The sequence below is a fragment of the Polypterus senegalus genome, chromosome 8 (genome assembly GCF_016835505.1).
Source record: "Polypterus senegalus isolate Bchr_013 chromosome 8, ASM1683550v1, whole genome shotgun sequence".
Classification (NCBI taxonomy): domain Eukaryota; kingdom Metazoa; phylum Chordata; class Cladistia; order Polypteriformes; family Polypteridae; genus Polypterus; species Polypterus senegalus.
The window spans coordinates 71,380,003-71,405,321 of record NC_053161.1 but is presented as its reverse complement, the minus strand read 5'-3'; the positions used below and the strand labels follow the sequence as shown (position 1 = coordinate 71,405,321).

The following is a 25,319-nucleotide window of genomic DNA, read 5'->3' as shown; positions in this document are numbered from 1 at the left end:
AAAAATGTAATAAAATGTACTAAGCAGTTCAATGGGTAAAAATGTATTTTTCTTTCTTTTTAACATTTTCATTCTACTTTTTCAGGTGTTCTAGTTGTTTAATTAATCCAATTATTTACTAATTGGTGGGTCTGACGCTAAAGTAGTTGCAGCTTTTCATTATTCAGTGTCATTTGCCTGGGGGTCTGCTCTGCTCGCTTTTTATTGTCATTATTAAGATACAATGAAGGCTGCAAACTGCACAGAGAAAGGGCAAACTATAATGAAATCAACAAAAAAAGAGTTAAGTATTTCAATCAATAGCAAATATAGAAATATTTCTAAATGTCTTATAAATGTAAAAATCATGCTGCAGTGCTTTTCTGAATGTAGAATAAGAGAAGAAGAAAAAAAATACCAGCTAATTAAATGAGATCAGTGCTATCAGTTATTATCCCTGATTATGAATCTGGTGGGAACAAAAACCTGCAGCCACAGTGGGCCCCGAGGACCGAGTTTGGGAATCCCTGGTCTAAACAATATGTGATTTACTTTATGGTTGTCTCTGTGTTACCCTCCATTTTGTTTATTTATTACTTCAAATGGAAGATGTTACCAATGTCAAAGGAACACCTTATTGCACCTAAGAAGTAGTGAAAGCAGAAAATAAGAAGTATTATTTCTTTTTTTTTTAATAGAGGGCATTTTCTACATCTTTTGCAAAATGACAGGAAATAATTATTAGAGGATACTCAGGAATGTCTGAGAGACTAACAGTTAATGGGACACGGGGAGGCTAACAATGGCTTGCAAAAAGAGTTCACAACAGACTGCTATTGAAATGAAAATCTTTCTACAGTATACTTATATTTTCTATACATGGATACAGAGACAAACAAAATGAGTGAAGATGGGAGTCCCAGTCCATGATCTCAGAAGTCCAAATCTCAGATAGACAGAGCAATATGTCAGCTAATTGAACAAATAAAAACACTAGAATGAGTTGAAAAGCCGTGTTTTCAAATTGCAGAATAAGGACGCTCAACAAGACACTATAGACCTGTGAGATTCCACAAGAGGTTGCTGCAGCAAAGGTAACACTGGCTGCTTGCTAAAGACATCTTCATCAATACAATTTACATTTTATTTTGCATTTTTCCCCATTGCTTTTGACATGTACAGTATTTGCTAGTTATATTACTAAAAAATATAATCCCAAGATTATCTGAACATACCCTTATCAACTCTTCTAACATTAAATACTCCTATACAGTATGCTAGTGGGCTGAACACATACCCACTAAACGTGGAATTAGAATCCTGGGCCCATTTAATTCAAAGCAGATTTTACTACTGCGTTTTGTCATGCAATAGCATTCTACCAATCAAACAAATGTAATCTTTCAACTGCATAATACTGTGCAAAATAACTTTAGAGCAAATTGGACTTAGTGCAACAAGGTCAGTGTCATCCTGATGAGCTGCAGTTGACTAAGAGATTTTTATTCTTTTTTTTTTTTTTTTTAACTATAAAGCAAGACAGATTCTCTGCACACTGAGTGATTTTTTTAAGAAAATCTGAAACTGGTATAACAGTCAGAAAGGTTTTTAAACAGTCATTACGTATATCTGTCTTGAAATTACTTTACCTAGTAAAGGAACCAGTCACAGAGGCAATGATGAGAGCGAGTAAATAAGCAGAACAGGATAATATATATCACAGCTGACAATAATAAAACACATACCATAACTATTTATCAATCAATCTGATTGCCTTATTGTAGGAGGAAACTGGAAGCCCCAAGATGAATCCACACTGCCAGGGTGAGGATATATATATACAGTATATTATATATATATATATATATATATGTTTTTTTTTATTAGAAACTCTTGCTTAATGTGTGGGGTCCCAATGTGATGAAAAGCATCTGGTACTACAAAATGTGCTTAATAAAACCACACAAGAATGCAATTCAAACCAGCAAAATAACAAGTGCAGCAGTTTTACTGTTTTTGAAAAATGGACTAGGGTTACATTTAATTACCATACTTAATAAATTTAAGAATATTGAAATAAAATACTGTTGCACAATACCCACATTCAGTGACTGACTGCTTCCTGCACTGTCTCCAGTGTTGTCAGGACAGATTTCAGCACCCATAGCCATGAATCAGCATGTTATGTTAAATGTCCAAATGACCAGGAATGTTAATATCCAAATTGCTGCTATTGTGTTTACAAAGCTGACAGGATCCTTGCACAACAAGGGAATTCACTGCTTTCTTTTTGTTCGTTTATTCATTTAGGAATCCATTTTTTCCCACTCACAGTCTTATGAGAAATTGCAGCATATACCAGCAGCATATTGCAGGAAGCAGCCTTGCTTATCGCAGGGCAAAGTCAAACACAAATGTGCTGCTCTCGGTCATGTTTTAAGTCAAAATGATTTTACTTTTGACTGGTTGTTATGTATTTTATTCTTCTGCAATTAACATACCTTCCAGAGTAAACACATTTTTTAAAATGCACAGAGACATTGGCTCCTAAACCCACTATTAACTTGATGACTGTCACCAAAAAAGGACTGCACGATGTAGGCATCAACTCTCTGAAGCTCATTAAAAATTACTCTTTTGAAAATCTGAGGAAACATATTTAGCACCTTCTGTCTAACGCTGAGGTAACTGAGATTAACTACAGATACAAATTAGATTCATCAGCTATTATTGGAATAATTGTTTTTTCTTCATTTGTCACATGCTTTACATTTATGTTCAGCAGTTCACCTGAGTAAGTCATAACATTTTAATAAGTAGTCTTGCATCTAGGCAGTTGGGGTGTCATCTAAACCAATAAATCAAATTTAGATATTTATCTAACATATTTCAATGTGGATTGAAAATTCTGATGGCTACCTAAACATTTCCATATGAGGTTTTGAAGCAAAAAAACATTATTTTTCTAACTTTTCTAACAAAAAAGAATTAACAATTCTTTCATACATTCATCACCTAATGGCAAATGTTAAACCAGCAAAAAATCTTTAACAGGTTGTCTATTATGTCAATAAATGTTAGTTAATTAAATAATGCATCCTCTCACTTTTTTTTTTTTTATTAAAAATGATTTCAGATATTACCTCTTTCTTTTGCTTAGTAAGCTTTGAAACTTTGTTTTGAATTATGCCAGATTTACAACTTTCATTCTAATACAAAATTAGGTCATTTGTGGCATTCAGAGCATCACATCTGTAAGCAAAATTGCTTATACTTTGTGCGCTGTTGTTTAAAGCATGTGTTCATATTGGTGACACTGTATTACATTCTTGTTGCAATGGTAAAGTGAAAAAATTAGAAACCCAGTTCAGTTTAGATCTGCATGTTATTCCCATATGTAATACATAATCATTTTAGTGCAATATTTAGATATTTCTATTGTGAAACATGTATAGACTTCCAATGTTTCAATTTATTTAAAAGACAGATTAACTGTTACATTACATATTTGGGAATTAAGCACCAAAGAGACATAGCCGGGGAAAAGAAAATATTGACAATTGTGTTTAACATATCTGAGCATTCATGAAAGACTTGACCTGGATTTCTAACATGCATTACGGAGGTGCAAAATAGTCTGAGCTCCACTTCTCCGTGATCACATCACTTTGTGAAAAAAGCGAATGTCTTTTTGTGAAGGGCTGCGTTTTCAAGTATCACATTAATTTGAGTGGTCAAGTGTGCCTTTTATGCAGTAGTACATAAACCATAAGTACTTAATGCTTTACAAATGTAATGCCAGCTAAAGGTAAAAATATTAATAATAAACATATGAATAGAAAAAAGTACGAGAAGCACAAGTGAACAAGTAGCATCTAGAATTTTTAACCTATTTTTAAATATTTCCAAATGAACATTTATTTTTAATATGAATGACCCAACTGCTGCTAGTGGTTGCATGTTTTCACAATAATGCACTAAAAGTTATGGCCACTAATTTAGCCACATCCATTAACTGAGCTTTGATATATTTTGCCTGTTAGTTGTAATTTGTTAACAGTGATGAATAAATGATGCATCCTAACCATGGCAAGAGGCTATCCAGAATATCAATGCTATCAGAACAGCTGCTCTCGACTGCTGGCCTCACAGTTAACAGGCTGTTCAGGCAACAGGGTAACTTTATAAGCTCCTCAAAACCGTGCATAAAACTTTTTTTTTTTTTTTAAATATAAAGTTACAGTTTATGATATGTTTTCACTTAAGTAGAATACATTCATAATGCATAAATAAAACTTTTTTCTTGAATATTTATCCTTGCATAATTGTCTGTATTATTAGGTATGTTCTTACTTTTTAATGGTTAAAGTTTATTAATTGACTAGTGGAAGTACACTCCTTGCTGGGTTGGAACCATTAACCCAATGTCTTTATATGTCCTCATTTAGTGTGGTTTCACAAATAAATGTTTAATCCTTCATCATCTGGATGGCTTGTTGAATTAATGAGTCCACGGACTTTGGAATGGATCTACAGTAGAGGGAGGCTTGGGGCTCACAGGCAACACTGAAGGTCTCTGTTTTATTACAGGAGGCAGCATCAGTAGTGGTATTTAATAATGTTATGAAAATGATTCACCGTCAACTTAAAAGTACTATAAATCACAACTCTGTATTGGCATCAAAGCCTAAATTTGTGTCTCATCATAAACTGGACTTCAATAAATGACTACCATCAAGAAATGGTAAAACGCCATCTACAATCGTTTTCTTTCCACCATATTTTGAACAGCAACATGTCATGCACTAAAAACTCACATTTCACTCCATTTTTATTGTTGCTTATTTCTACTGCAATTAGTGCTTCTATGCAGGTGTACTAAACAATATTGTTGGCTTTTTCAAAAAGTCCTTGAGTTATTGTCACATGTTGGCATAATTGACCAATACACAAGACACTACCAGTTTCCTTGTCTACTGGCAGGAATTTCCATAGGTTGTGTAAAATATCACAAAACAATAGGTAGTGGTGAGCAGACCAACCTAGTTTCTTTTCACATACAGATTCATGAAATTGGAGCTAAACCTATGTTTGCAACAACGAAAATTACTAGAAACTGCGTTTTGGAGTTTTAAGACCTTTTTCAGAACCGGAGAGAAAGGAACAATACACCTTAATGGTTTGGCAACTCCGAACACTTATTTTGAACTCTCATATTTCTTAGAAAAGGGTCCAGAAGAAACCAAACAGGAAAAAATGGTGTTTTGGGAATTTAACATCCCTAAACACAACAACATAAGACAAAAAGAAGTACTCTTAGTAAATGTAATGCTACCAGGTAATGAAATGGTTATCCAAATTAGTAGAGAAGAAATCTCTGTACCTGTGCTCTTTGATGAGATCTTGCTTTGACCTGTACAAAACTTTGTGCACACTGATAAAGGAGCCCATCCATCAGCCTCCATACACACTAAATGCCTGAAGAGAATTGTAGTCTCTACCTCAAAACTAGTTACTGGGTTGCCCCCTCATTAAAACCCACTCCCTGATATACCATTACCATTTATATTTTACATTAAGCCAACAGTAATGTACATGCAAAATTTTATGAACACTGGTTCAGCTGTTTTTGCAAGATTTACAAACAAAGAAATAGACAAGCAAACAGATTATAATGTTATTTGCATAGTTTAAAGGGAGGCTGACTATTGATTATGAAATATGATTAAGATTTGTATCCTTATTAATGAAACAAACTCCCATAAACGTTGGATGAACAGAGGTGGTTTTGTTAAAACTAATTATTTCTTGATGATGAATTATTTTTTCCTAAGAATAAATTTACGTCGGTTAAAGGTTAGATTTCTGTATTTTTTCAGTCTAAGATTAAAGTAATTCACCAAACAAATTATTTTTTTTAACCTTTTCTACTCATCTTTACCAGGATTGCCCAATGCTATCAAGCAACTCAATGCTTCCACCTATTTATTTTATTCATTTACTTATTGATAAACTGTATTATCTGTCCTGTAAATCTTTATCCTTGCATTTTTTATTTCTGCTTCTGTATGTGTCTGAATTTCCCTATGGGTTTATCAAAGTTTATCTAATTTAATCTAAATATACACATATATTCTCTGAAATAATCATTGCTGCTTTATTTTTTGACATATAATTTCAAAATATATTTCCACTTTATGATATATGTATTTAAAGTAGTTTTATAGTGCATCATATAAACTTGTACTGACCATTTTAATTTTAAGTAGCCTGAAATTTTAGAGTCTAAATGTGAAAAAAATATCTTACAAGACAGGGCATTGTTTAACAAAAGATATAGAATGCAATAATTAAACACTACAAAATCACAAAATGTAACTTTTACTGAATTTTTATCAGTGTTACATCAGATTCCTATTGATTTTAAATAACTCTTTTCTGGTGCATTTTTTTGTGTTCTGTAGAGTTTTATGGAGTACAGTGAGGAAATGTATCAAACAGCCAGGTCATTTCTTCAGAGAATATCACAAAAGCTACACGGACGGAACTGTTACACACATATTATGCAAATGACAGGTGACTATCAAACAAAAATACTAGTGTCTTTTCCCAAGTAAGCAAGCTGAAGATTTCCGCGCACAAAGACCCGTCATTCTGTAGCAGAATAAACATCTATAGGAAACAACTACAGATATTGACAGTTTTGAACTGCTTGTTTTAAATCAATGAAAAATCCATTTCACAAATTAATTCCTCAAATGAAAACAATAATTTGAACAGAATATTGTCAGATCAACATAACTGGAAAAAAATATGTTAAATTCAGGAATGTTTTTCTAAAGGTACATCTCTCTATTATATAAAAAATTCCTGGGACGAGACAAGACTTTTTTCAGTACCGTGAGATGAAAAAATCTCATGGCCAAAGTCTCAAGTCACGCCCTCCTCTCAACCATATTCAACCACCCACACAGTACTCTCACCTCTCATTCGTTGGAATGCTTTTGACAGACACAGTTCCTGCACTTTCAGCTTACAACGTTTTACATTTTCCTCACTTTAAGTTCCCAATTAAAGAAGACATATTATGTCCAAATCTTATTGAAAAATTTCATCTCGAAGGGTTATCAACAGAAAAAATGAGTACACGGGAAATCCTAGCGCGATGAAGTCAAATAAATTAATGCCAAAAATGATGATTGGTTATACAGCAAATTGGTTAAATACGTATCAATAGACTATGCTGAAACAGTTGGTGGTGATCGGTGGAAGATGAAAACATCAACTTACAATAGCACGAAGGATATCTACAACCATTAACACTGTCTGGTCTTCACCACACAAATTACTGTAGAAAGAAGGATGTATCCAAGAAAGGTAATGTACATCTTCCGTGGATAACTTTAGAAAACAAAGGAGATCTTAATATGCAATTTTGCCAAGTTTTATAGTAAAGGTGCAAGTTTAAAAAGTATTTGCGTGTTAATTTCAAAGCCAAACAGAACAAAATCGTATTATGCAACGAATAACTCTAAAGCAACATGAAACATAATTCACTTTCAAATTAATACGATTTACTATTTTTTAATATGATTAATTACTTGCTATAATGTAAAATAGTTCTCTTATGTATTGTATATGTAACAATTCCCACTAAAATAACAATCTGTTTAAATTGTACATCCGCATCCCATTACAAGAGCAGCAGAACTGTAAAGAGGCTAGCGCACAGTGCAGGCCTGGGGGTTGACGAGCAAAACAAGCAGGGGACAAAGCAATCTGTTGAAAAGTTGACAGTCCAGAAACCTTTTATATATATATATATATATATATATATATATATATATATATATATATATATATATATATATATATATATATATAATTTATATTTTGTCAGAGGTGGCTGGGGTGGCGACCTGGCTGGGACGCCCAGGAGGACCGGAGGAGGGCTTGTGCCTTCCCCAGACCATCTGGAGGCGACCGCCCTGGTTCCTTTGGGGGCCACGGGTACAGAGCTTTGAAGCTCCACCCTGTAGAGGCCCGTGGTCGCCGCCAGGGGGTGCCCCCATGCCTTTGGAGCCCTGGACCTCAGCACTTCTGCCAAACCAGGAAGTGCTGGGGGGAAGAGGAGCAGGGACACCTGGAGTGCTTCCGGGGATGCAGCCGGCACTTCTGCCACACGGGGGTGTGTCCGTGGAAGATTGCCGGAGCCCACCTGGAGCACATCCGGGTGATGATAAAAGGGGCCGCCTCCCTTCATTCAGGACGAGAGTCAGGAGCGGAGTGGACTGAGCTTGCTGGAGGAGGCAAGGAGGCGGCATGAAGAAGGGAAGTAAGGCATTGTATGACCAGGACTTTGGGGGTTTTGTGGTGCACTTGACTGTTATATATATTGTAAATAAACGGGTTTGTGGGTGCATGATTGTGTCTGCCTGTCTGTGTTCGGGTCAGCCTCCACTATATATATATATATATCTCCCTTTCACTTTAATGATGGGTTTAGCTAAATTTACTGCTACAACGATTCAAGTTTAAGTATAACAAACACTCCCTTTGAAATTCCAGATTTACTGCTATATGATTATAGGATGTAAAAGATAGTAATATAACACATGATACTTTACTAATATGAAAAGTGTTGAATAAGCAGTGATAATGTGAATGAATATTTTCATAAGAAACTAAAAAAAGATTTTCATGCATGCAGGAAACTCTCAAACCAATTTAGCCCTATTCAGAAGCAGAGGCGTTCAGAGCCTATAAAGGCTGCATCCAGCACAAGGTAGGTAGAAACCCTGGATAGGGCAACAGGCCATCACTGAGCTCACTCATATACATAATCACTTACACGGGGCACATTTAGAATGGCTAATTAATCTAACAAATAACTCTTTGAAGAAAACTGTAGCACCCATAGGAAAATACTACATAGACAAAACTAAGTGCATGGGAATCATAATTCTATTTTCCCCAATTACTTAACATGAACCTGGTATGAGCCATGGTGTACACCTTAATAAAATACTGTATCTGTATTTAGTAACACAACCTTGTTCTTAAAGATGAAAAAGTGCATTATTTGAAAAAGATTAAAATATTATGTCATTTCAAATTTATGGACAACTATTAATGCCTTGTTTTAACATACCAGTGCTTTTACCAGGATTCAAACCAAATTAGTGTGGCATAGGGAATTTAAAACAGTTTGAGTTCAGGATTTTCAGATTTTCATTTTTTTGTATTAATATCAGATAGATAGAAATTACGATGTTGAGCTTCTTCCCAGCTCCAACCAATAAAGATATATCTTTTTACCTAGTTACTAACACCTGAAACTAACAAAATCACAAAAAATAGACTTTTAATATAAGGTTTATTGAGCTTATTTAATCACATTACAAGTAAAAACAATTCAGTTAAGTCAGTGCATCCTTTCAAGCATAAAAAGTTATGTTACACATTAGGTCATAGTCAACAGCTTTCCATACCCACTTTAAAGAGCTTTGTGAACAAACAGCCCATTATGAATTAGTTCTTCATCTACTATGAACTGAAGCATCAAATGAAAAAAAGAAAAAAATACTAAAGCAAGGTTACGCAGAAGCTGTCCAGTTTATTTTGGAACAGCATCAAAGAATTCTTAACAAATTCAGAAGCAGCTTTGGACTGTACCTAATATGGAAAACCTAATTACCATATTATTAGGTTTTAGAAAATGTTTAAGATGTTTAAGTTAAGTAAGTCGACACGTAAGGAGAGAATATCGCAGTATACATTTTATTGCAAATTATGCTGTTAAAGTATTAGGAGTAACTGTAAATTAAACAGTGTCTGACAAATAAGCAGATACTTCCTCAAAAGGATGTGCCTTAATGCGTTTCTTTCATTGGTTCTATATTTTAATAGGTTAATGCACCACTGGCATGCTATTAAATAGATAACAATCATTAATGAATGATACACCAAAGTATAAAGAGGTGATTCCTTATACTGCTACAGATCTTTGCAGAATCATTTAAAATGTGGCAGTTCTGCATTCTAGATGAATAAAACTGCAATTGAATCTACACTGAAAAAACACACTAAAGCAGATCACATAGATCCAATTTACTACTTTAATGTGTAAACTTAAAATGTGATTATATTGTGTTAGGTGAAAATAAAAGACAAACTAGTCAGAGAAAAGTGATTTGATCATGTTGTGATTAAATGTTCAAATGAAATAAAACAGAAACTGGAAAGTGCTAGGAAGAAGACGGCAGATGGGGACTTGGTATTGGCAGCCCCAAGACACCTGATCAAATTTTTATTCAGCAGATGAGTTGGATCAGGTGTGCAGGAAACACTTCAAACTATGTAGGGCACTGGACTCCAAGGATTGAAATTAAGTCACCCTACACTGTAAAAATATTCTTGTAAAGTCAAGTCAAGTTTGAGAGCATGCACTGGTACAGTGCGTTGCCGCACCCACTACACAACGAAACAACTCGAGATCCCAGTCTGCAACCCCCAGGGCAGACGCACAGTCCAGTCCCACCCTCTGGAAATGACTCTCTATCTGCCGCAGCCAGGTGTTAACGCGGGTGACACCTTGGCCTGGTCCACCCACTCGGGTCCCCAGCAATGAGGATCCTACGAGCCGGATCACCCTCAGGGAAACACGCCACATGGCCATAGTGCCGTAACTGACACTCCATCACAATGCAGGTGATGTGCCTCATTCGGGACTCCATGAGCAACTGCTCATTCGACACAAAGTCAAACCAACGGTACCCAGGGATTTTCCGGAGAGACACAGTACCAAAGGATTCCAGTCTTCGTCTCAGGTCACTGGATAGCGTCCATGTCTCGCAACCATACAGCAAGACAGGAAGCACCAGGACTCTAAAGATTTGGACCTTCGTCTTTTTGCATAGATATCGGGAGTGCCACAAACTCCTTTCCAGCGACCTCAAGACCCCCCATGCCCTCTCAATCTGTCTACGGACTTCATAGGAAGAGTCACCAGAGACATGAATGTCACTGCCAAGGTAAATAAACCTCTCAACAAGGTCGACATTCTCTCCGCAAACAGACACACTGCTGATGGCTGTGCCCAAGAGGTCATTAAAGGCCTGGATCTTGCTTCTTATTCAGGACGCTCGCAAGCCCAGACACTCAGACTCCTCACTCAGTATCTCGAGCAACCCTGATCAGAGCTTTCATTGACTCCACGAAGATCACAACATTGTCAGCAAAGTCAAAATCAGTGAATCTTTCTTCACCAACAGATGCCTTACAGCCGCCGGACCCCACGACCTTGCCCAACCCCCAGTCCATACAACCATGAACAGAGTAGGAGCAAGAACACACCCCTGACAAATCCCAGAATCAACTGGCAAAATGCAGAGGTCCTTCCTCCACTCTGCACAGCAATTACAGTACCATTGTACAGGCCGGCCATGATATCCAGCAACCTCGAGGGGATCCCGCGAACCCTCAGGATCTCCCATAGATCAACTTGAGTCAAATACTTTGTGAAAATTGACAAAGGCTGCAAAGAAACTCTGACGATATTCGCATTTGCACTCCATGAGAACCCTCAGTGCCAAGATGCGGTCAATGGTAGACTTCTTTAGGCGTAAAACCAGACTGTTCCAGTTGCTGGTAGGAGAGCAAGTGATCACGGATCCTATTGAGGACGACCCTAGCAAGGACCTCACCCTGCACCGAGAGCAGTGTTATCCCCCTGTAGTTGTTGCAATCCAGACGGCCACCCTTCCCTTTCCAGATAGGTACGACAAGTCCTGTTTTCCAGTCAGGTGGGATGATGCAAGTCTCCCAAATGGAAGCAAAGATTGCTTGCAATGCCAGGAGAACAGCCTTACCACCAGCCTGGAGAAGTTCACCCCGGATACCACATATCCCTGCAGCCTTTCCCCACCTCAACTGGTTCACCACCTGTGCAATTTTAGTGAGATTAGGTGCTTCACAGCTAATTGGAGGATCAGCCTCAAGAACCAAGGACCCAGAGATAGCCAACATCCTAGCTAGAGGATCAGCTTTGAACAACTGCTCAAAGTAGCCAGTCCAGCGGGTCACGACTGCAGTGTCATCCAAAAAGACCGTTCCACCAGCTGCCCTGACTGCGACTCTCCGAGGAACAGATTCAGATGTGCGTAATGCTTCAATTCCTCTGTAAGCAGGACGTGGGTCGCTAGACCACAGACGTTGTGTCACTTGCTCACAGATTCCTCTAACAAACGCCTCTTTATCTACCCTCAGAGCCCTCATAGCTGTCCCTCTCAGTTCCCGGTACAGACCAGAGTTGCCATTGAGCCATGCGCTGTGACTCCTCTCAATGATATCCAGGGTGCCTTGTTGAAACACCTCCTTCTGGTACACCGGTAACACCAACACAACCCTCAGCAACCTTCAGGGTCTTGTCACGGAATGTCTCCCACATCACATTAGGATCGTCAGTCGCACCCAAATCTTCACGTTCCTCACACAAACTGCATACAAACTCATTAGAAACAGCCTGGTCCTGGATGCTGGCCAAGTCCAGGCTCATTTTCCTAGTAGGTGGTAACCTACTGGACCTAAGCTGGATTCTAAGAGTAGCAACAACAAGTCTGTGGTCAGAATTCACAAACTGGGCACTTCTGTAGACCCTGCAGTTTTGCAAGTGCCTTCAGCGTCTGCCCATGAGGATGTTTTCAATCTCCTTCACTGCACCACCAGTATTGGAGTACCAAGTCCAACAATGTGGTTCAAGGTGCTGGAACCAGGATCCAGAAAGCCCCAGCCCCTGACCTTTTGCAAAGTCAAGGAACATGGAGCCACTTTCACCACGGTCACCAGACCCATGGGGACCGACACAGTCCTCAAAGCCAGCCCTGTCAGTGACTGTGGCTGCACTGATGTCACCCATGACCAGAGGAGGCACCTCGTGGGCACCCATCAACCACTGAGCAAAGTTGTGAATAAAATGTCTCCCTCGCCGAGACATCACTCACCGCAGTCAGAAAATACACTGAGACAACAGACAAGGCACCCAGAGAGTGCCATAATCTGAGTCACATAATACACTTGTTGAAAGGAGTGACATCGGACACCATCGGAAGAAGCCAATCCACTACAGCAACAGCTACTCCTCGAGTATGACAGCCATCGGACCGACCAGACCAATAAAAGTTGTATCCACCTACAGAGATCTGGCCAGTCCCCGGTCTGTGCACCTCAGAGAGTGCCACCACCGAAATGCGGAGTTTATGCAGCTACTCTGACAGCTGAGGAAAATCATCATCTTGCCGGAGAGACAAGACGTTCCATGCGCCCACCCATATGGGCCACCTCAAATTGGGACCCGAGTGCTGCCGTGCAGCAGGTGACGCCTCAGCACCACACCAGTTCCGATTCCCAATAGACTTGGCCCTATTGGCTCTCCAACAGTTTCGTCTCTTCCAGGGATGGGGCTCCCGAGGTCTTTCCCCCATCCCCTTCATGATGCTTCCCATGGGTGGCGTCAGCAGAGCTACTCCCGCGGACAGCAAAAAGGAGTCCTTTAAAATGGTTAAAACTATAGTTTTTTCAACAGATTAATGCTTGTACTGCATAACTTACATTTTAGTAGTGTTTTTTAAATGCCAATATCAATTGTTTTCATGTGAAAGAGTATTTTATTGAAAATTGTACTGCCATAACCTCACAATGATTCTGAATTAAAATAAAACACTGCGACTAATAAATTGAAAAACTCATTTCAATACACTCAAAAAATTATCCCAAGCAGTTGTTTTTTATGCAGTTTTCTTAAGTTAACTCAAAATGATCATACCTACTTGCTTTAAGTAGCTATTTCTAACAAAAGTACTACATAATAATGTATACCTAAAGAAAAATAAGTTTGCATGGGTTGCCATATACAATATGATGCAATTTTCTGAATTGCGTCTCCATTAAGTTTTTTTCCCCCTTAGAAGAAAAATTCTATATTTGAATAAAGTTAGGAAATTTAGATAAGAGAACACTGTTTCTGTGGGAAACACTGCAAAAACCTCATGATGGTCCACATACATTTGTATAATGGGAAAATAAAAATAATGATAGTTAGCAAACTTATTTTTTTTACCCATATGATGCAGGCTTTGTATAGTTGTGGAAGTTGATTTATGGTGGTTTATTTTCAATAAACTGACAAAAAATTTGACACTCTACATCACAAAAGCAATGCTTCCTTCTCCTCAAGTCAACATCGGTTTAAGTATTTTCATCATAGGATTTCTTTAAACTGTATGGAAATCTACAGTCTCATGACCGTAAGGTTATGAGGTGTAAGTAAAGTTTACAAATAGTTCAATCCAAAGAGCTTTTGAATGCGATAACTATTTTCATTTTATAATGAAAAAGATGAAAATGTTTTCACTAAAACAAACCATTATAAGTGAGTGAAAGGAATGACAAAAAATAACAAGTGAATTGTATAAAATGAATATGATTGAATCATGTAGCAGAAAGAAATACCATAATGTTACAATAGAATAACTCAGTAGATGCAGAAGATTTTTTCCATTCCGTTTTAAAATATTCATCATAATGCAGAAATTATATCTGAACATGTCTTTAAGCTTTCTTTTTAGATGACTCCTAAATATTTTAAATGATATAAGGCTATCAAATGCAAGGTAACTGAATGGGAAGAGTATGTGGTTATTCAAATTAATTTTGATCCCAGAGATCATCTGAAATTTATCTAATAATTTTAATGCCAGTGAGGCACAACCTGTTGGTTTAAATAGAACTAACTTGGTTTTCTTTGGAGACACAAATTACCATTATATAAGTGCAGGCATTTTGTTAATTTAAAAAAATAAAAAAAAAGTAGATTTTTTGTTGCTGCACAGTTTTGCCCTAACCAGCTTTGTTGAGTTGTAATCTTGTCCCTGACATCCTCTGACAGCTCCTTGGTCTTGCCAATTGCGGTGGAGAGGTTGGAATAGAAGAAATTGATTCTCTGGACAGGTGTGCTTTATACACATAATGAGTTCAGATCAGGAGTATCTGTAATTGATCGATTGATTGTAATCTGTGTGCCACATGGGCACACAGCCAACCTATGGGAGCCAGGATTCTGGCTGGGTTGTAGGGGATCAAATACTTATTTCTCTCAATGATATGCAAATCAATTTACAGTATAAGTTTTATGTAATGTGTTTTTTTCTGTAATTTTGGTTGATATTCTGTCTCTCTCCATTAAAATGAAACTACCATAAAAATTAGAGACTTTTTATTTCTTTGTAATTGAGCAAATTTACAAATTCAGCATGGGATCAAATAGGATCAAATGCTCATTTCCCCCACTGTATACTAATCTGAAATTTAAATGACTGGTCAACTGAAATGCCAGATGAGAAGATCTATACCAAGGGAATTGGATACTGGATAGTTAAAAGTTTTGACAGGATAATGTGTTTTGCACATACCTTTATGATCAAAGCTTCAGAGCAGTTAGCCAATTATCTGTGTGTAAAACCAGGAGATTGGCATAAAGGTCAGACCGTACAAGAGTTTGTGATAGAGACTTTTTTAGCTGGAATCAAGAAACACTGTCCACATAAGAGCTTGATTTTTGAGTCAAGACAAGCTGTATGGAAGAAAAACTCCTTCTTTCTCTTACTCTCTCTCTTATATATGCATCCTTTGGTTTTACTCCTCACTTTACACATCCTTACATAAATACTGTTTAAGCTTTTTGATTTTGGAACATGGGTTTATTTAGGGTATTATATCCAGACTTTGCTGTTATTCACTATAATTTATTTCATTTATATTACAGCTGTTATTATTCATTTTTAACATTATTCTGTTTTAGTAAATATTGCTTTGCTTTACATTTCTGTGCTTTGTCCGAAGAAAGGTAATTTCTTTTTCAATAGGGTTAGCAGCTGAGGGGGGATGTCTCCATTAGTGAGCATCATGGAAAGCAATAGTGTACTGTTGGTACGATGCCTCACCTTCCTCTTTCTAGGAAACACCTGCCTAGTTTGTTCAAGCCAAAGGTAATGAGTAAGTGGAGTACTGAGTAGTGAAATGCTCTGCAGGCGTCACTCATAATCAGTGCTTAAATGGACAGTGTGTGTGCCTTTCTAAATAAGAGTGTTAAGCTTAGGGTACACAAGAGTAGTCCAACCCATTAAGAATCAAGGGAGCACTTCTCACTCTACCATAATATGCCTGTTATCCTGTAAGAATCATTGTGTGGACAAAACTTAAAGACAGAAACATTTCATTACATGAGTGTGAATTTAAAGTTTTAGCTGAAAAGATTATTTGGTGTGAGATGGTTAACAACATGATTATCTCATAAAAAACATTACCTGCCAAGTGCCAAAAATGTTATGTTAAAAAAAAATATTTTGCCTTAGGCACAGTGATAGTGTAATATTATTGGCCAAATGTAAGGGGTCTAGATTAAATTTAGCTTATTTTGTATACTGTAGAGGGATTTTAACAGAATGCACTAAAGTGAAAAAGTCTATATATCTGTGATTACTTTAACTGATAACCTGACACAGCAAAAGAGCTTAGACAGATACAAGCATGGTGCTACTACAGCATTTTTAAGCAATTCTAAAAACTGTATCCAAATTACTGTGACATGAAATGTGATTTTTTAAAAAATGGTTAAAAAAATGCAAAAATGTAATGTACAAACATCTTTTAGATGCACAATAGTAAGTTTTTATAAATCACATTAGAAGGTTAATTTGAAAAATGTAAGCATCTCAATGGCTTTGTAGTATTGTATACCTCTTACAAATCCAGGCCAAGCATATAGCTCCTTCCTACCCCTAAAGCCCTGTACTGAAATACACATTTCCAAGGTTAATTTATTTTCTTATACATACTATTTGTAGGTTCTTATTTCTATATGATTTTCACCTGTTACTTTTCAGATTACTTTTATTAATTTTTGACCATTTCTATTTTAGTTCTTATTTTTGGTGACATGGCTTTCTGATGAAGTAGTTCCACAAACTAGACTACTGTATCATTAGTTACAAACTTGCACTGTCAACGATATACTCAAAGCATTCCCAGACAGGAACTTCCAATTTAAAACCAATTCTTTGCAGTAACTATTAACAAACACATGTTTGGTCTATGCACCACATATAACCATTTAATGAAAAATGTGGAACAGTAAAAGCAAAATTCCCTTAGAGTTACCATAAAGTGGGAGAGAGCATATAAATACTCAAGTTTTTCTTTTGTAGCATGGTGTTATTTCATTAACTAGAAGGCAGGAAAATACTGTCCAGAGAGTTATTACGACTTAACACTATAAAGTACATTATTTAACATCACCTTCAGCCTGACTCAGGTTTAACCATAATTGCATAGAATTCCAAGCCTGTATCAAGCTCAGGATTAGAGGACGTTAATGTTTGCAATGTGCCATTTATTTAAATGTATTTTGTAATGCATGGAGTAATAAAATGCATTTCATTTTTTATTCAAATAAATTAAGCATTATAGCACTGCTGTTGCGAATTCTATACCAAATGATAAACAAACGAGGCAAAAGACAAACTGACACTATAAATGAAAGGATAAGTTTAGAATTTTTCAAGACAAGTTATTTCTTCACATTCATTATTAATGTTATATTGCCAAATGAAATTGCATTCTAAAGGAAAGACAATTTTATAAATGAAACAAAAATAACTAGCCAGCCCACTCTTGCATTTTATAATGAAGTTTGTAGGCATGCAATCTCATGTTAAAAAAAAATTTAAACATACTGAATACATTCATTTTCAAGCCAAAAATGATATCGAACATTGATCTGCATCTCAATATTACACACATACTGCAAAACAGTGTATCCATTTTAAGAAAGAAAAGAGGAAAAAGCAAACCACTGATGCAAGATTCAGACATTTTAAAAGGAGACTGACTGTGGGCTTTACAGGTAAAATTCCGTTACAACGAACTCCCAGGGACCTAAAAAATATTTTGTTGTAACGAAAATTTTGTTGTAATGAGATTCTGTATTTGTTATTATACTGCTTTCTTTAACTTGCATCCAGGCGTTTGCAATCATTTCAATAGGCTCTTTTGCGTTAATGTTAATCTCCTCTTGCCTACTGTTATGCTGATGAAAAATTTTCTCAGCATTTCCTTGCGATAATACACTTTCAGGGTGCGAACAATGCCCAAATCCAATGTGCAATTGGGTGGGAGGAATTCAACACGAACATTATCTAAATGTGGAAGCATGTTGTGGGCAGCACAGTTATCAATCAACAAGCACTAAGCAAAAGGTATCACTGAAAACCGCAGGAAACAAAAAAGGAAATAAAAAAAAAAAACTACAAGGAAAGATCGAAGAAAGAAAAAAAAATTAGAATGTTTCTGTTTGGGGGATCGTTGTGGCCACAGAACTAACTGCTCTGTGGATGATTCATTCAGGCATTTCAAAGTCTTTTGGGCACTTCATTGTAATGAAAGTATCTGCTGAATGTACTTTGTAGTAACAAGATTTTTATAGACTCGTGTCATATGGGGAAACTGTACGGGACCATAAAAATACTTTGTTTAATGAAAATTTTGTTGTAAAGATATTCATTTTAATGGAATTTTACCTGTGCTTCGATGCTTCACAGGTCTGGGCATGCATTCACCTTGGAACATCATGGCTAAACACTGTTATTAACATTGAAACTTAATGCCCAAAATGTGAACCTCTGTCTCAATTCTGTAGCCAACTAGACACTAACACTCATGATCACTCACATTCTTTCACTTACTTTGTTATTTTGCAAAGATATTGTCTACTTCTACTGGACCAATAACATTTGTGTGTGTGTTTTGCAGAGACAATATTCAGCACACAAGTAGCATGCAATCAAGTGACAACAACTGAACAGATGATACAGACATCCATCTATTCATGCTCCTCGATCACTTATCCAGGGCCGGGTTATGGATTCTACTCCAGTGAGCATTTGATGCAAGTCATTAACAATTCCTGCACAGAGTGCCAGTGAATATGTTTAAATATGTAGGATCAGTGATAGCCCAAGCCGGAAGAATTAGATGCAGAGATAATCTTCAGGGTGCAGTGTGGATGGTACAATTGGAAGAGGGTATCAGGAGTGTTGTGTGATTGAAGAATTAATGTGAAGGTTAAAGGTAAGGTTTTAAAGACAGTTGTTAAGACCAGTTAGGATATATGGAAATCAGAAAGGGCCAGTAAAGGGAGGGGAGAAAAATAAGGTTGGATGTGGCAGAACTAAGAATGTTGAAAAGGTTATGTGTAATTACAAAAAGGACAGAATAAGAAATGAGACAATCATAAGGACAACACAAGTGGGAGATATATCTAGATAAGATGAGATGAAATAATAAATATTTAGGTAAAAGGGCAATTGAAATTGAGGGGAAGAGAAAGTGTGGGAGGCTGAAGCAGAGGTGGATGGCTAAAGTATGAAGATACGAAGGAAAAAGGATTGACTGGTTAGAAGGTGCAGGAATGAGATGTATGGAAAAGTAGGAAGACTAAAATATTTATGGATGGAACAAAAGGGGCTAGGAAAGGCTGCAGGGATGTGATATCCAGGGTGAACTTCTCCAAACATGTGGTAAGGCGTCATCCCAACTGACTGGAAAACGGGGCTTATTGTCCTTATCTGGAAAGGGAAGGACGATCACCTGGATTGCAGAAACTACAGGGGAATAACACTGCTCTTAGTGCCAGGTAAGAACCTTGCTAGAGTCATCTTCAATAGGATCTGTGATCACTTGCTCACCTACCAGCGACCAGAGCAGTCTGGTTTTATGCCTAAGAAGTTTACCGTCAACCGCATCCTGGCACTGAGGATTCTCATGGAGCACAAACATGAATATCATCAGAGATTCTTTGTAGCCTTTGTCGATTTTCAGAAAGCGTTCGACTCATTTGGTTGTGCTGCCCTGTGGGATACTTCACGGTATCCTCCCGAAATTGCTGGATATCATGGCAGGCCTGTACACTGGTTCTGTGAGTGCTGTGCAGAGTGGAGGCAGAACCTCTGCATTTTTCCCAGTTGATTTTGGGGTTCATTAGGCGTGTATTCTTGCTCCTACTCTGTTCAATGTTTGAATGAACTGGGTGTTGGGTAGGGTTGTGGGGTCCAATGGCTGTGGGGCATTTGCAGATGAAGATAGATTCACTGATCTTGACTTTGATGACAATGCTGTGATCTTCCTGGAGTCAATGGAGACCCTGATTGGGGCTATTGAGAGACTGAGCATCTGGGCATGTGAATGTCCCAAATAAAAAACAAGATCCAGGCCTTAAATGACCTCCTGGTCTTAACCAATAGCAGGGTCTATCTGCGGAGAGAATGTCGACCTCGTCGAGAGGTTCACTTAACTTGGCGGCAACATTAATGTCTCTGGTGACTCTTCCTAAGAAGTCAGTAGAAGAGTTAGGAGAGTGGGTTAAGGGTTGGGGGGGCCTGTCATAAGGTCACTGGAAATGGGTGTGTGGCACTCCCAATATCTCTGCAAAAGGATGAAGGTCCAAGTCTTTAGAGTGCTGGCGCTTTCTGTTTTGCTATATGGTTGTGATACTTGGATGCTATCCAATGACCTGAGACAAACACTGGACTTTTTCAGGAATGTGTCTCTTTGGAGAATCCTTGAGCACCTCGGTTTCACTTGGTGTTGAATGAGCCGTTGCTCATGGAGTCCCGAATGAGGCACATTATCTGCATTGTGAGGGATTGTCAATTATGGCACTACGGCCTGGCAATCACTACAAGCATTTCAGTAAGTAAGGAAGAACAAAAAAAATATTAATGAAAAATACCACATTTTCCGTCTGGAAAGAAACTTGGAATAAAGAAAAAAAACCAAAGACATTTCCGAAGCATTCCAATTAAAAAAAAAATCACATCTAATTGGGTGGATGGAAAAAAATAGGACGGAGGAGATTATTATATCAAAGCTTAGACTTGGCTATAAGGGACTAACTTATACTTTGCATAAGACTGATAAACATACTACAAGGATAGGCAGACATTGCTAGCATTAGAAAACTATAGAATACATACTACTAAATTGTAGAGGATATGAAGAACAGAGAAAGGAGCTGATGGGTCAGAATAAAAACACATTCAAATTATTAGCATATGAACAAGAATGAAAATATAGCATAAGAGAGTCCTTGCATTCTTAAAACAAATACATCTGTGTGACATAATTTAAAATGGGAGTTATAGATGCAAGGTTTTTTCACCACCTGCTCTTCTCTGTCCAACTTGGTAGACTGAGGTAATGCATCTTAAAGCTGGCCAGTGGATAATTGTGTTTCTTTGGAGTTCTTTTGAAGTATTGCTATTTTCCTTGGATTCTCCTAGTTTTGTTAACTTCTTGCTTTTGCCTTTAGGATTCTAATTACTAGATAACATCCTAGGACTTGTTTATTGTTGAATTGCATTTTAGGTAACTCCTTTTGCTCTTTTTTCTGTTAATAAATCCTAGCTTTAAAATATTCTTTGCTCTTTTGTGCACATGCTGGGTTTTACAGTCATTCTCTTATGGAGCTTTTTGCTAACATTTAGCATATTTCATGGTACTTGACCAATTACCCATTTTTGTGGCCATCTAAGCCGAAGTCTGGATTGGGTGAGCCTTTTACAGGCTGGCCAGTAAAGCTCCTGCCCAGTTTTGTAGCTATACTATGGAAGCCTCACCCACATTTCACGATGTTTGTGACTCCACATAACAACATAAGTCCTAATAGAGAGCATTTTTCAAAATGTCATGTAAGTAGGATTACTAGCAATTATATTGTTTAAATAGTATAGTAATTGAGAATTATGCAAGGAATTTACATGCTGTCCCTCATTAATGTACAGTACATACAGTTAATAATAAATTTAACATTTCTTAAGCAGTTGTCACTTACAGGACTTTTCTAATGATTTTCAGTTGTAGTTTACATTATTTTAAGAAAATCACAGCAAGCTGTAGACAGTCACAGCATGTGTCCTCTACTTTCAGTTGTCCATGAGACTCACTTTGACTTATTTCATGGTAGCGAGTTGCTAGTTGTAGAGGTATGCTCTTTTTTCTACAAGAGTTAAAAACCAATGAGTGTTCAACCTGAAGTAGTGCTGGGCGGTATGACCAAAATTCTATATCATGGTATTTTTCAAAATTATACCGGTTTCACGGTATTGGACGGTATTATTTTCCCCCATGCATGAGTGGATGTTAACCACATTTTCACTGCAATTACTGGCTAAGAATAACCTATTCCACTGTCATGAGAATTGTACATTGTACAAAAAAAAAAACATTTTAATGTGCACACAAGTATTAATACAGATTTGCATGGCCCCATAAAGTTTTCATGGGGTTGGCACTAATGAAGAGAAGGAATCACATTGCATGACAGCTGCAGTCAAAATATAGAGCCTTTTTATTGAACAATATTTGCAAACAACTTAAACTAAAATTTTGACAACATATTTTCAACCATGCAAAGAGGCATTTAGACTTAGTAAAATATCCAGAGGTGCTAGTCAAAAGTTGCATTGCACTGAACAATGTCTTAGAAAAGGCATAAATAGCAAATATTTTTTGTAAACCAACTACACTTTGTTAATGTTAACAATCTCTGTCCACTGACATGTTAAAGTGACTTTTAAACAACTTTACCATCATTAAACTGCATAATATTTAAACTAATAAATAATAACAATAACATAAATAATAGTGCAACTTCCAGTAATAATACTATTACTTCCAAGACTTAAAGCCCAGGTGCATTACACAGTATTCACCACATAAAAATAAAATAAAACAAGTGCAACTTGGTGATAACATCTTTACCAACTGAACCATTATTAAGGAAAACTGTATTAATATGGACCTTGCTTCAAGCTAAGCTATATACAAGCTATATACATTTTAAGTCAGTTTAAGAAGCAGTAGCGATTCACACGGCTCCGGGAATACAACACAAAGCATTTAATGTGCTACATAACTTATGACGGGGTTTGAGAAAATCTAGTAAATTAAATATTCGTTTTAAAATGAAGTTTAGTTTACGATTGTTCTACTTTAATAACAAATTATGAGAATAAAGTCAACACGTCGACTTTAATCTCGACAAATGGCGAGAATAAAGTAGAAATGTCGACTTTATTCTCGTCATAAGTGTCGAGATTAAAGTGGAAATGTCGAGAATAAAGTCAACATGTCGTCACACTATTACACAGTACCCAGGTACATTACACAGTATTGAAAAAAATACAACTTGGCTTCCAGTATTATCCAGTAGTATTGAAACAGTATTCACACATTTGAACATAATGGTCCACATCCGACCTTTTAAATCCAAAGTATATCCAGACAACAGACGTGACTCCTTTTACCAGCAAAAGTTCTTCTGTGTCATCATGTTCAACTTTATCGTCTGCTACAGCTTCAGTTTCAGAATGTTCTCTGTCCATTTTCACCGTGCAATACCTCTTACTAATGCATGTACTCCGTTGTATGTTTGTTTAGTGGTGTAGCTGTGAAAAAGAGCCCCCACGCAACAACATTGTGGCATGTGTTTAGCGGTGTAGCAGTGAAAAAGGTCCCCCTTAAAAAGTTTCCCGCTGCGTCACATTCCGAACGTTGTTTAGGCAATTTAAACTGGTGTTGCAGTATAAGAAAATTTCATATCATAACAAAAATAAAAAACGTTTTTTGGTATGAACTGGTATACCACCCTGCACTAACGTGAAGTATAAATGCATGCAATGCCCATAGTTATAAACATAAACCGCTACAAGGAGAGAAGAAAAGCAAGTGTTTTGGACTATGCAAAAGGAGGAAAGGCTTGTTAAACTTTAAAGCAAGCACAGATGTCTGTTCAATGCGTTATGTGTTGTATATAACACGACTGAGTGGAAATATTGATCAATATTGATCAATGCATGTTAACCAGAGACAAATTTTGCATACTAAGAATTACAAAATATTTTAAATGACTTTATGCATCAGAGAATAATGAGAACTGAAAATAAATATTACATTAACCATGTTGCAAGTTCACACTATTTCATATAAACACATTTTACTTACTTTATTAAAGGGCATTATGCAAGGCCATTTTAGGAAAGGGTAAAATACAAATGTATAGAAAGGAGGGAAGACACGATGCTCAGTCATCTTAATTCAGGAACACACCAATTAGTAGGAGGAGTTCATATCGTGAGAATGACCGAGTGACAAAGCAGTTTCAACAAAAGTGGTTGGCAGTATTCATATCTTAGCAAATAATACTAAATTGATTGCAAGGACGGGAAAAATGAAAGAAAAAATGGCAGAGAGTTATGAGAGGACAACGGTAATAATTCATGAGACTCACTCACTCTTTGTATGATGTGGGTGTCCTGTTGCTCCAGCCCCTTGTCTTCTGCATATTGGTCGGCCTCCTGTGACACAGCTGGGCATGTTTCAAAATCAGTGTGCCCTAAATCCTGCAAATACTGGAAGAGTGGAGAGTTCTAAAACCAAAACAAAACAGAACATGTGTTTATCAATTTTTTTTTTATTTAAAACTTTTAATTACTATAACGTACATAACACTTGCTTTAAAAAATGAAGCCTGGCATATTTAATCTGGTAGAGTTTATTTTTGATGATTGAAATTTGCTTCAATTGCATCAAGGATTATATGTAGCAATAAGCCGTCAATATTTTAAAATAAGCATAGAATTAATATATACGCATACTGTATACATATATTTTGTGAATATTTATATTATATATCTACAAACCGGATTCCAAAAAAGTTGGGACACTATACAAATCGTGAATAAAAACTGAATGCAATGATGTGGAGGTGCCAACTTCTAATATTTTATTCAGAATAGAACATAAATCACAGAACAAAAGTTTAAACTGAGGGAAAAATATGTTGATTTAGAATTTCATGGTGTCAACAAATCCCAAAAAAGTTGGGACAAGGCCATTTTCACCACTGTGTGGCATCTCCCCTTCTTCTTACAACACTCAACAGACGTCTGGGGACCGAGGAGACCAGTTTCTCAAGTTTAGAAATAGGAATGCTCTCCCATTCTTGTCTAATACAGGCCTCTAACTGTTCAATCGTCTTGGGCCTTCTTTGTCGCACCTTCCTCTTTATGATGCGCCAAATGTTCTCTATAGGTGAAAGATCTGGACTGCAGACTGGCCATTTCAGTACCCGGATCCTTCTCCTACGCAGCCATGATGTTGTGATTGATGCAGAATGTGGTCTGGCATTATCTTGTTGAAAATGCAAGGTCTTCCCTGAAAGAGATGGC

The 25,319-nt window shown here is 36.9% G+C and overlaps 1 protein-coding gene across 4 annotated transcripts in view; it reads right to left on the bottom strand.

The window, feature by feature from the left end:
• vezt (vezatin, adherens junctions transmembrane protein) overlaps positions 1-25,319 on the bottom strand; it is an 89,161-nt gene that overhangs the window by 51,778 nt on the left and 12,064 nt on the right. For all 4 annotated transcript variants that reach the window (XM_039761252.1, XM_039761251.1, XM_039761249.1 and 1 more), the window contains exon 2: positions 24,384-24,518. In XM_039761252.1, the coding sequence (XP_039617186.1) occupies positions 24,384-24,518 (135 nt within the window). The remainder of the gene's footprint in view (positions 1-24,383; positions 24,519-25,319) is intronic.